Consider the following 13,549-nt stretch of genomic DNA (forward strand, 5'->3'; position numbering starts at 1 on the left):
GTTTTCAAACTCATGATTGTTTTTCATTGTTGTTAACTTTTTCTTAAATTACTCTACTTGTTTCCTGTTTCATGAACTTGTTTTTAATTCATGAACTTATTTGAATACATTACCCTTTTTTCACTGGCCAACTTTTTTATGCATGTTTGTGAACTTTTTAAAAGTTTCCCATTGTTTCCAAAAATTCATGTTTTCAAATAATTCAAAAATCTAAGCGAGACACTTTACAATAAGTAGCACGGCTACGTTGGTTCTTAAAACGATTCGCGCTGAAGTGGGTCACTAGCATCCAGTAGGTGTACCGGTTGGCCGAACTGGAAGATGAGTGTTAGGTTGCGAGTTTGATTCGTAGAGGGCTACTTTTATATGTGTTTTTTCAGGCTATAATACAAGTTTTTCTTTGTGCGTTTGATGGTGCCAAATAGGCGCTCCCTCAGACGATTCCTAAAACTTAAACCAATTCTTTCGGTATCGTAGCTATTGGGATGGCCCGGCCCAAGTGCACTGGAGGCCACAATCTCGGGTTAAAAAAACATTATTCAAATTCACGATTCACATTTTTCAAAACATTATGTAATGCATATTTTTGCAATATATATATTTAGAATTTTACCATGATGCTAGTCATGCATTTGAAAAATGTTAAATGTATACAGAAAAGCTGTTGACCGTGCATACAAAAATGTATACAAAAAATATACAACGTGTGTGAAAAAATTTAATCATGTATTTATAATTTTTTACTCAAGATTAAAAAAATGTACAGCAAGTATTTGAAAATTGTTAATCAAGCATTTGAAAATATTAAATGTCAATAGAGAAAATGTAGACCATGTATTCAAAAAAATGTTAAACTTGCATTTGGAAAATATGAATTAGGTATAAAAAAACTTGACCATGTATTCAAGATAATAAACTTGTATTTGCCAAATGTTAAATGTGTATAGAAAAAAATTTGACCATGTATTAGAAAATGTTAAACTTGCATTTGAAAAATGTTAAATGTGTATAAAAAATATTTAACAAGTTTTTGAAAAATGTTAATTAAGCATTTGAAAAAAAAATTAAGTGTATATGAAAAATGTTCACCATGTATTCAAAAAATGTTAAATTTGTGTTTGAAAATGGTAATCAAGCAGTTCAAAAAAACCGTCAAATGTGTATAGAAAATATATTGACCTTGTATTAAAAAATGTTAACTTGATATTTCAAAAATGTTAATGAAGCATTTGAAAAATGAAAAAAATGCATTAGATATATACCAAAAAATGTGTATAGAAAAACAATGAAACCAGATAGAAAGCCGAAGAAAAACAAGAAAGAAACAAACAAACTTGAAGAAAAAGAAAGAAAAAGAAAGAAAGGAAAACGCAGTGAAGACCAAGAAACAAATAAAAAAACTGAAGCAAAGCATTAAAAAAAGGAAAAAACAATAAAAACAGGTGAAAAAACAAAACCAGAAAAACCAAAAAGAAAACAGTGAGAAACCGGCCCATATCACCTCGAGTAAGTCGCGCCCTACTACTTCATCACCAACCCGACGTGAGCCCAGTGCCTAGTAGCACAACCAACCATCCAAGAGACCAAGGATTGAATTCCGAGAGCAACTAATTAACAAGCGCTCCTTTGGGAGCCTCACAACGATCAACGCCACTTGGCGCGCTCTCAACCATTCGCCACGTGTTGTGCTCCGGGCGCTCCCTCCCAATTTTTTTTTATTTTTCCACACGCATTTTCGGCTTTTTAATGGGTTTTTCCCTGGTTTTGGTTTTCCACCGGTCTTCCCAAGCTTTTCGTCCAAAAAAAAATAAAAAAAAATTGCGCAAAAAAACGCATTTTTTTTCGCGAGAGGCACGGCTTTGCTTTCACGAGAGTCACGGCCGTGCTTCTCGAAAATGAAAAAAATGCGTTTTCTGTTTTTTTTCCTTTCACGAGAGTCACGGTTTTGCTTTCGTGAGAGGCACGGTTGTGCTTTAGCGAGAGTCACGGCCGTGTCTCTCGGAAACGAAAAAAACATGTTTTTTGTTTTTTTGCGAGAGTCACGGTTTTGCTTCCGCGAGAGGCACGGTTGTGCTTACGTGAGAGTGACGGCCGTGCCTCTCGGAAATGGAAAAAATACGCGCTTTCTGTTTTCTTTTGTGAGAGTCACGGTTTTGCTTCCGTGAGAGGCGCGGTTGTGCTTTCGCGAGAGTCACGGTCATGCCTCCTCGGAAACGAAAAAAACACATTTTCTCTAATTGTTTTTCCTTTCGCGAGAGTCACGGTTTTGCTTCCGCGAGAGGCACGGTTGTGATTTCATGAGAGGCACGGGCGTGCCTCTTTCGAAATAGGAAAAACCCGTGCTCCCGGTTCGTTTTTTCGTTCGGTTTTTTCATAAAAAAAAGTTAGTCAAAACCTATCAACATGGGATTTAGTTTTGAAAATCTCGACGCGAGGAATCCAATGACGAAAGCGGTTCGAGATTTGGATGCACGGTTTAAGAGATAAAACGTTTTGAATAAACGGATCTACGAAAAAAAGGAAAAACTCCCAGGTTGCGACAAGTGCGCACATGCAGCGCGCCATTTGTCGCAACCCGGGGAAGTTAGAGTGATCTTCGCAAGGAGTACTCCTCAAATAGTGATTTCGTTGAATTCCCACCTTTTAAGTGTGCGCTAATGGGTTGGCCCTTTACTTTAGACGCTTGCGGCGAGAGTTCCTACTGTCTCGCTTTAAGCGAGATATAGTCGAATAGGTGCACAACCAGTCATTGTCTTCCCTATATGTGTAGTCCTAGAGCGGCCCAGTAAAACTAACTTTTTATATTTAATCAACATAAAAGAACATAACAAGTTTGGGAATTAGAAAAATAATGAAATTTGAAAAACAGTTGGGGGAAAATATTCATCATGCATTTGAATAATGTTCGTCGTGTATTTGGAAAGTTTCTGGCCATATTTAAAAACATTCATCAGACATTTCAAATTTTTTTAATGTGTTTCAAAAAACGTGCACCTTACATTCAAGTAAAAAACTAGGATTTGCAAATTTAAAAGGAAAAAAACCAAATGAAAAGAAAACATGAAAAGAAAAACAAAGATAAATAAAAAAGGAAAAGGGTTAGGTGGGGGGGGGGGGCAGAATAGAAACATAGAGGGAGACAGCGAATCGGAGAAAAATTAGTTGAAACAATTTCATGAGCCGTTGGGTGCTTTCCGCATCATCAGCTTTTCTATTTTTGGGTGGGTTTTTTGTAGGTTTTTTTTCTTCTTTTTGTTTTTATGGTTCTCTATGTTTCTTCAAAAAGTTCGGTTTAGGTTTATGTCTGTACGGAGCTCAAAGCATAATTGTTCTTCCGTGTAAAAGCACATTTGTGCTTCCTACATGAATGAACGAATGTGCTTTCAAAAAAATAAAGTACGGATGTACTTTCGTGTGGAGTATGGTTTGTGTTTTTGTACTTCCTCAAAATGTGAAGCACAGTTGTGCTTTTCACGTGAAAGCACAACCGTGCTTTCCAAAAAGTGAAGCACACGTGTGCTTCTCGCGTGAAAGCACAATTGTGCTCCACTTTTTCGCCGTGTTTCTCAAAATGTGAAGCACATATGTGCTTTTAATTAATCACAGTTGTGCTTCTCGCATGAATGGACAACTATGCTTTTCCAAAAGTGAAGCTCATATGTGCTTCCGCGTGAAAGTGCACGTGTGCTTCTCCTAAAGTGAAGACAACTTTGTTTCTCGCGTAAAAACACAAAATAAGCTTCACGGAAGTGAAGCACACTTAGGACATGTGTAAATTTGAGAACTTATCAAATGCACTTCTGTTCAGCTGCCCATAATAGTTTCTCCAGCTAGCTTTCTTTGCCACTAAATGTACCTACCATGCCAAATAATGTAATATCCCCAAAATCAAATATACATAAGAAAAATTACTGCAAATACAACACTCTCGTCTCATAAAATTAGAAAAAAAATCATAACCTCTCTGCCCAAAACATGGGGATATTAACCACATATAACACACTAATCTGAATAAAATTCAAAGTTTTGGTACAATATATAAATAACCTAGACACAATCATTCAGAATCATCCACAAGAAATTCCATAGCCAAATCCTCATCGGTGGCACATGCATCTCTACCATTCTTCTCACCGACATCTTCCTTGAGCAACACATTGAGCTCGTTGTAGGGGTTGTCTTCGGCATTATGCGGCTCGAGGTTGTTCATGAAGTGCAATAGTGGGGCAAATGCAGCATCCTGGAGGTGAGCGATGCTGCCATGGCGCGCCGCAACCTCAGACCAATATCCTTCACCATTCATGATGGTTAGGAGGGTGGTGAAGTCGGGTGGTTTGAGGTTCAGGATCCCGTCGTACGGGTTGATCTCATTCCATGAGAACCAGGCACCAGTGCTTGTCTGCATTGAAGATAATCATAAAAATCCAGAAGCATTAGCTTAGTGCTATGAAGATTCAGAAATGCATTCTCAATGGTAAACTGGGTCCAATAGAAAATTTGTTAAGCTAGCTATTCTCAAATGCATTTGAATATAGCAGTCATTTCTTGTTGGTAGACAAGGAGAATTTACCTGACCATTACCGATGTCACAAAACATAGAAGCTTGCAATCCATTACCTGGATCCAAATGCCACAAACCATGAGTATTACCAGTAAAATATTCAAGTGAATGTAGACCAAAATTTGGCCAAAGATAACTGCCTTGATAAAAACATCATCATCGGAGAATTCTATAACATGTGGGGAAGTCTCACGATGATGGAATGTTATTTTAGATCCGTGTAGTTGTCTGTACTAACATGGCGTAGCAAGGAACATGGTGCTATGGCTTTGGGAAATGTAGTAGAAGAACACACAACATTGGCTAAAGGAATTTTTATTGACATAAATGCTCGGGCAAGGAGCATTGATATACTTCTTTTTACTTCCAGTTTACATAACTTAAAAGTGATCCATTTAGAGAAAAAGGCAATACAATTATATACTTATAAAAATATATTTGTAAATATTCAACATATCAGGGATCCATGTTTCACTATCACATGCACATCTGCAATTTGGCTCGTGTCTATTAATGCATTATCTTGTATGACTAGTATAAAATGATACAAATAAGTAACACGAACAAAATATATTAGACATATTCCAAATCCCAACTATAAATTAAGTAGATGCCAGTTTAAGCAGTAGTGTATTCTTTTGGCATAACTTTGACCCCTTTTCTGTAAGGGTAAAATAAAATATGAATTAAAAAAAAGATGGTACAATTTGGATTACACATAATTTTCTTCGAGGAACATGGTGGAAGGAAAATTTCAGCCACCAAGCTAGTATGTTTTAATAACTATGCTAAATTTCTAATCAATGAAGCTTCTCCTAGGTTCAAAAACTAGTGTGTTAACCCAATTGCTGGAAAAGCCATAAACTTCAGAAGATTGCAAACATGCCATTGGTTTTGTGAAATTTTTAGTGAAAATGACAAAATTATTTGTCCCCTTATTATCTTCTTGCCCCCAAGAGGAAGTAGTTAAGTTGGCCAAGGTTTGTCCTGACAATTTAATTAACACTTCTTTCCTCACCCATGTTGTCACCTTTGTCATTGTTGTTACCCACCATTAGCACAACCAGTTGTAAACCTTCATCATCATCACTACCTACCGGTTGCACATTCCCACTAGATCATTCATGCCCACCTCTTCTCTATATGTGTTCACCAACCCATCATCTACCCTTACTAGCTGTCAGTTATCACAATAATGCAACATGCCACATTTTAGCTAGAGAGGTTTTCTCTAAGAGGTGTTAATTAACCTATTTCCTGCTACAATTGACCTTCCCAGCCACTGTGTCAAACGCTAATCACCACCATAGGACTCATCGACCGCCATGACAGTTTCCACGGGCAACATTGACCATCCATACCACTTCATTAATCATTAGCTATCACTAAAAACGCTTCCTAGTAATAGAATGGAATATGAAGCTAACAATTCAATTTTCAGGACGGTGGAAAGGTAATTTGTGTTTCCTATCAACCTTAGAGAAAATGTAAATTTTCACGTTGCACAAAACAAGTGTCGAATCTGTAATCACGCGGTTGTTTAGACTAATTCTAGCAATTGTGGTTTTATCCGCAAGAACTAAAACAAATGTTTTTTATGAAAAATCAAAAACTCTATCTTGCCTGTCCTCGATTCTGATCAATACAACAGTGAAGGATCGACCAGCTATAACCCTGCTAGTGAGGTCTTCATGACAAGGGTTGGAACTAGCGTGGCTACCAACTTTGATGTGTTGATGACTCTCATCACTGAGAAAAGTCCTGAAGGGGAGAAGCTCGAGGTGGTGAGCCTTTACCTCTCTGCCAAGGAGGAGGAGCTCGAGCGCCCAAAGAACGAGCTCGCTGCCCAGCGCAACGAACACGTTCAAGAGTTGTGCAATCATAGTTGCCAAGTCAATACTAAGTTCAACTTCCCAAAGAAGAAGGGCTTCCCTGTCTTTGACTTCTTGATCCAAACCCTGTCTTTACCATGATGGAGGCACATGCAATTGAGATCCCAAAAGGTGCGGCAGGTCATGATTAGCTCCACCAAATCCGTGTCCAACTCTAGGAAGTCATTGTCTAGCCGGCGACGATCTCCAAGGCTTGGGCCATCGTGATCATGGTGAGCTCAAAGACTAGGAGCATAGAGGGCTCACAGAACTCTGACTCTTCTGTTCACCGCTTGAAGGCCTTGATGAACTCTAGGGTTGCTGGCCACGGAGAGGAACAAGCTCGCCCACGTCCGATGGCCCTAGGACCAGGAGGGAGAGGAGAGGCAACCTGCCACATAGCAACAGCTCAGGCCTTCCCAAGATACCTGAGGTCATGATCTTTACACTAGTGGGCGTGGGGATGAGGACATCGAACACCGAGATCAAGAAGATCACCTTCAAGATGATAACATCGCCTATTCAGGGTTGAACGCCTTTTGCACCCACATCCACAATGTCAAGTTGCTAAAGCGCTTTCATATATGTGGTGTGTAAAAGTACACTAGTGCCGGCAAACCCGACATCTGGCTCACAAACTACCACACCACCTATGTCACCCCGGAGGCAATGACTACAAGGTTGTGCGATGCATGCCTTTGATGTGGCCGAGTCTTCCCGCGCATGGCTCACGAGCCTCCTGGAAGATGCATTCACAGCTAGAAGTACCTAGAGAAGTTGTTCGACAACAACTTCCATAACACCTACAACAGGCCGGGTAACACATGTGACCCATGGCTCTACATCCAGCGAGAAGACGAGACTCTAAGGGAATACATCAAGCGATTTTTCCCGAGTCAAGAACTCACTGTATGAAGTACACAACACGAACGTGACCACTGTATTCTCCGCCGACCTCCATTGTCATGGGTTGATCCACAAGATCGGGCACAAGTCCCTCAAATGGTACGAAAACTCTTCGACCATGCATGGCCGGGAGGCACTACCACAATTCATCCAATCCTACCCATAAACTACCACTTTACGATTTTGTCCCAAAAACTACCATGTTACGCCTAATTTTTTGGCAAAAAACACTAGTGACTGATTTAGCCGAAATTGAACACGATTAGGACAGGGTTGGCCTACATGTCAGAACTGAAAAAGTTAACACGTTTAACTTTAACTGTTAACATGTGGGGCCCACATGTCAGTTCTATCTCCTTCCTCTTAAATTTTCCATGGAGGATCTTTTTCGACAAAGGGAATATATTAATATCATGAAAATACCAATTACACCCAGCCTCTATACAAACAAGATGTCCAAAAGCATCAAGGATACACATAGCCAAAAAGAAAAGGAAAAAAGACCCCACCATGATGATCAATCACTAGCATCAGCAGCGCTCTAACCACCACAGAAGACAACACCCGGATTACAAAACAGGTTCTCCAAAAGCAACACCTCCAAGAAAAAAACAAAGCACAAGTGTTGTCATTCCCAATCGAATATCTTGGGTTTTCACCCTAGAGAAAGTCTAAGTTCACCCAAAAACAATGCCTTCAATAAGACCATTGCCAAGTACAACCAATAAAGGCCAGACCTTGAGTTTCCACCCTTGGAATCGAGACTCGATACTCGAGGAGCACCACCAAAAATGCAGCCCTTCAGTGTTGTTGCCCCTGTTTGCCAAGGCCGCTATTACAAGTCACCCAACACCTGGTACACAACCTTCATCATATCCAATACACCCTTCCACCAAAGCTTCAAGACCTCCAATCACAGCCGCCATGAATTTCTCCACCTTTATGAATGCCATGAGAGTCTTGACAAGACATGTCCCATGACACTGATAATAAATCAAAGCTTCATGACGTCCTCTTGAGGCCTTGCTGGCTGATAGTATGACACGCGCCCCCGAAGCTTTTTCGATTTAGATATCGAGGGCGACATACGCCAATCTGTATGTATCTCCAACAGGGAAGATCGAAAATCATCAGCAGCCAGATCCAAGAGATCGACATCCGGAAGAAAGATGACTTGGTGGAAGAGGAGCACTGAGGCCAAACAACCATTATTAGGCCAAAGCCAGCAGCCCCCATGTCGCCCTCCTCTTGATCCAGACCTGTAGACAAAGGTCAACGATGCCAATTCGTGCCACACACACCGCAGAGGCCCGAACTTGGTAAGATGCCAACCATGGTAGGAAACGGGGACCAGCCACTCCTGGTCGGATCCGGCGACTCCCAGCCCCACTGCGGCCGCTACAGCGGCACCACATGTAGCCTGCAAGCCCTGTCATGACACCACCCAAGTGGCCACCATAGTCGCCATCGCCTCTAAGAGGGGCCCCTGCCCCAGAGCCCTATCTCCGCCATCCATCATTGTCGGTGTGCCGACAACCACCACTGAGAGGAGACCAGCCGAGTTGCCCCGCCACCTCCACCACACACGGGCTTTGCCTTCCGACGATGATGATGAGGAACAGCAGAGCAGGGAGGGCCGACGGATGGAGGAGATGGCGGTCGCCCGAGTCGCCCTTCTGGGGGACGACACGGGGCATGTCCCTTTTTCCAGGATCGCTCCAGTCATCCTGGGTGGCTGAAATGCCAATGGTCCCATGGAGGATCTGATCATTGGTAGTCCCCATTGCCTCGTCCTTCGGTGGTTTCCAATCGCTGACCGAATCAAGCTATCCAGGCCCCACCATTGCCTCATACTCTTCATTAGGGGCATGGTGGACACGACCAGCCGAATCGAGTTAGCACAAGCTTGCCTCCAGAGAAGAGCTCATTAGAGGGCAGCGTGATGGACACTGCCAGCAACCGGCAAGAAGGAACTCGAAGTCAGTGCTCTCCTTGCCCCCTCCTCTTGCAGCTTCCCTTTCTGCCCCCCGTCGCATCTATCGGTGTCCTCTATGCTGAACAACACATGCTTGTTCTATTCTCGTTGAGAGGTCCAATTAGTATCGGTGAGTCGCACATACAGTGCTAGGAGAATCCATCCAGCTGCCTGCCTTCTAGCTTTGGAAGCTAGCTTTGCACGTGATCTCCTCACGGTGAATTTTCCAGCGACTCAAAACTAACACGCGGGCCAACCCACTGCCAATGAAGGGGCATGCGACAGTGGTGGTGGCGCTGCCGGGGTACTCAATGTCGTAGCAGAGGCCATCAGATCGAGTTGCAAACGCGGTGGCTCGCCAAAAGCTCGCTTTGACGTGATGAACAACGTACACAAGGTCCCCTATGCACACAGGATGCTTGTTCAAATACAAAAGAAAGAGTGAGAAGGAAGAAGAGAGATGACACGCGGGCCCCATTTGTAATAACGGTCAAAGTTAACTATCAACCTGATGGGTGGGCCCAGCCAGTCAGAAACGTGTTTAAAAATGTCTAACCAGGTAATTGTCAAACATGGTAGTTTTTAGCAAAAAAAATCAGACATAAAGTGGTAGTTTTTAGGACAAAATCGTAAAGTGCTAGTTTGTAGGTAGGGTTGGATGAATTGTGGTAGTTTTTTTGTTAAATACTTCTCCTGGAAGGATGCCTTCACAACTGGAAGTACCTAGAGAAGTTGTTCGACGACAACTTCCAGGATCCTACAACTGGTTGGGAAACACATGTGATTGGTAGCTCTACATCCAGCAAGAAGATGAGAATCAAAGGGAATACATCAAGCGATTTTCCTGAGTGAAGAACTCATTGACTGAAAGATACAACACGAACATGATCACTTTATTCTACGCCGACCTCATTGTCATGGCCTGACCCACAACATCAGGAACACGACCCTCAGATGGTGCGAAAACTTTTGACCTTGGTCGGGAGGCGTTGCTCCTTTGCCTCCTCAGCGAGTGTGCAACACTATTGCTCCTTCACCTCATCCATTGAGAGGACGTGGGTGTTTTCTCTCCCGGCCACGGCACCGACCACCTCAAACTCAGCGGTATGGTTAACTAATATCCCCTCCTCATTCGAGATCAGTACTTCCCTCTCCCCTTCCTCATACAAATTCGGAGGGGGCCAACCGAAGTGCATGCCCGGCGCTGGGCCTCGACGATGTGCATCTTTACCGTGTTTTGGGCATGTCGCGGTGGCGTGAGCTACACGTACCAAGTCACACAAAGGCATGTCATGGCAGGGACGAGCAGCGATTGTGTCGACAATGGTGCTTGAGGTGACAGAGGCGTTGTTGTTTCTCCGGCAGCCGGTCAGAGACCGATGAGGTGCTTAGGCCGACGAAAGGCGATGTGGGAATGGCGTCAATCTGACCTTGGATGTTCCTAGCAACCCATTCACGTTGCAGCCTGCTAGCAATAGACCCCAAAGTTCTGATTCGACCAACCAAAAACATGAAATGATCATGATCCACAATGTGAAACAAAAGATCAAAATAAATAAACCACAACCCCGTGGATCCGTCCACCCTGCATGGAGGTTGGGTACGTGCAACATCCACCTAATCTCTGCTCTTCCTCCCCCTCCACCTTGCGTCCAACCAATTCGACCCTTGAAGGTTCATGAATATAGCAATGAAACAAATTTGGTGGAATTCTTACAGGAATACGATGAAAAAGTCTGGACGACGGCAACCGTGCCTCTCCATGGTGGCTATGCCGCGCCACAGAGGTCCAACTCATTGCCCAGTCCCCAGGCCCTTGCTGACGTCGCCACAACTATCTTGGAGCATCCCGGAGGATGTAAACCCTAGCGCTTCGTTTGGCTATAGATATTCAACCCAAGAAATCGAATTGGGCTACAATACCAAATCAACCAAGGCATTGATATGGGCCACAACTCAAGTTATGTTGTTTGGATGTACATGCATTAGGTGCTTGGTATTTTGAGAGAGAAACCAATTCCAATCTTTGTTTGGATTGCCAATGTATTGAATTGCCCATTAGTACTTTGGCCCGGTCTAGCCCATACCCAGGCAGCCATCTATTGCCGGTGCCACAGACAATATCTACGGGATTCCCTCTAACACCCCTACCAAATCCCCTCAGTTGCTACAGTCGTAGCCTCAAGAATCGCCCCAGATGCAGCTCCTCTCCATCATCCTCGATGCCTCTGCGCGAGAAATTGAATGCGATTGCAGGTGCCCAGGGAGTTCATCCTGAAGAGTCGCCTCAAGGGCTTGTTCGTGGCCACTGATGGGACTACAACAGTTGAAAGCCACTAGAGGAGAGGAAAGAGGGTCCTAGAGATGGAGTGGTAATTAACACACCAGGGAGCGTGGTTACTGTTGTCGAGATCCATGGATGTACGCCCAAGGGGGCGCTTGGCTAACTGCCGTGGTTGAGCTCCTGGTCGCCGCATCTCTTCTCATGCTGATGTGTTTGTATTATCCCTTCCCATTTCTTTTTAGGGTCAACAAAACAGTGTGTTTTGTGGGGGATCCAATTTTAGAGCAATGCGGAGGTGTAGTGCTCGGTATTGATATAGGGAGCTCGTAAGGTGCGGGGGTGGTGCTTGGTATTGGGACAAGTTTCCGAAGGTGAATGTCGAGACCACCCAAATAGCAGCACTGGAGACTAGCGAATACCAATGCATGATTCGAAGGCCAAATATGTACATCAAATTTTAGTGTAGATTGAATTCTTAGTGGTCTGGATCAAACTGAATCAAATTGGAAATTTCCGGTCGAATTGGAAATTTCGGGTCCTGGGTATAGGTGGCACGATGAACTGTTAACAGCCGCGTGTAAGGGCATGCAAGGCTGACAGGGTGGGCTACCTAGTCAGCAGTGTGGACTCCAATTAATTTGGTAGGTTTTGTTTTTTGCCTCTCATGATTAACCACCATAGCGAATCAATAGGAAAGTGATAATGTGACAAAAGAATTGCATCCCTATATGCGACGGTGGTGTGATATTTATTCTCATTTCTCACAATTAAATATTTGATATGACAGATTTGGATTTGGAGACTCCTCCGGATCGCCACGCTACAAAATGTTGGTGGCTTCATAAAGGACGACAACTCTTAGAAGCCAGGGAGAGTGAAATCTCTGGCTTCCTCGCTCCAATCATACATGGTATGGTTCTTGATCTACACTAGATTTGTTGCACAACCCGCTCGACTCTATCTTTACCAAAGAGAAATTTGTGCAAAATTCCTATGAAACATGCCAATCATTGGAAACAATGATTTGATCACCGCATGATGCAAATAAATGTGTGGAACACTTACATGTCAACGAGGAGCAATGTGGAGACGAAGATATATTGACGGAGGCGGTAGCGGAGAAGAGACCGGTGCCTCTCCCCGACACCCCAGTCACCATGCTCCACCGCAACGCGGAGGTTCGGCGCGTAGCCCAGCCACTAGTTCCTCGCCGCCGCCAACTCCGAAGCCGCCGGGAGGCCATAAATCTCAGCTATCTAGAATTCCCTTGGGGGGATCAGAATGGATTGAACTAGAAATATATGATGGGGATAGACGAAAGATGAAGATATGAGTTGTAACGGCTGCGCGAATGGGCAGACGAGGCTTATAGGGTGGGCCACGTGGTCAACAGCGTGAAATCTCAAATTAATATGGTAGGTGGCGGTTTTGATTTCTCGGGATTAATCACGATGGGGAATTAATAGGCACGTGATAATGTAGAAAAATTTGCGTATGCAGCGTTGTGATAGTTATTCTCTTTTATCCTTGGTACATAATGAAACATTTTATCTGATGGAACTAGATATGAAGACTCCTCTAGCTTCCCACGGTCTACATAATGTCGATGGCTTGTTTGTCGAGGACCACACTCGGGCTTCCTTATTCTCATCTTATGCAATACGGTGTTTGGTATATGCAAGGTTCATCATGTGTGTTTAGGTACAACTCGCATAGTGCACAACCCACTCAACTTCTATCTTCCATGAAGATAAATTTGTGCAAAACGCCTACAAAACGATCTTGGTCAGTGAAAACAAAGAGTTCATCATGACAGAATGCAAAGAGTGGGTGGAACACTTACGAGTCAATGACGCAAAATACTGGGACGAGGAGGTATTGATGACGACAGTGTCATTGGAGGTGACCAAGGAGAAAATCCTAGTGCCTCTCTATGTCGCTTGAAGCTACGT

The 13,549-nt window shown here is 43.3% G+C and overlaps 1 protein-coding gene across 1 annotated transcript; it reads right to left on the reverse strand.

The window, feature by feature from the left end:
* Positions 1–3,882: 3,882 nt before the first annotated feature.
* LOC123156648 (uncharacterized) lies at positions 3,883–12,864 on the reverse strand. Its single transcript, XM_044574787.1, has 3 exons — positions 12,663–12,864; positions 4,571–4,617; positions 3,883–4,399 (listed from the first exon to the last, which is right to left on the reverse strand). Exons 1-3 carry the CDS (start codon positions 12,838–12,840, stop codon positions 4,058–4,060), a joined length of 567 nt encoding a protein of 188 aa, XP_044430722.1. The 5' UTR covers positions 12,841–12,864; the 3' UTR covers positions 3,883–4,057.
* Between the last annotated feature and the right edge of the window lie 685 nt (positions 12,865–13,549).

The sequence above is a fragment of the Triticum aestivum genome, chromosome 7B (genome assembly GCF_018294505.1).
Source record: "Triticum aestivum cultivar Chinese Spring chromosome 7B, IWGSC CS RefSeq v2.1, whole genome shotgun sequence".
Taxonomy (NCBI): Eukaryota; Viridiplantae; Streptophyta; class Magnoliopsida; order Poales; family Poaceae; genus Triticum; species Triticum aestivum.

Coding starts and splice junctions, on each gene's coding strand:
- LOC123156648 (XM_044574787.1), bottom strand. CDS start 12,840: ATGGCCTCCCGGCGGCTTCGGAGTTGGCGGCGGCGAGGAACTAGTGGC. Junction 4,618..12,662: donor ACATTGCTCCTCGTTGACAT/GTAAGTGTTCCA, acceptor ATTTGGATCCAG/GTAATGGATTGCAAGCTTCT. Junction 4,400..4,570: donor GTGACATCGGTAATGGTCAG/GTAAATTCTCCT, acceptor TCTTCAATGCAG/ACAAGCACTGGTGCCTGGTT.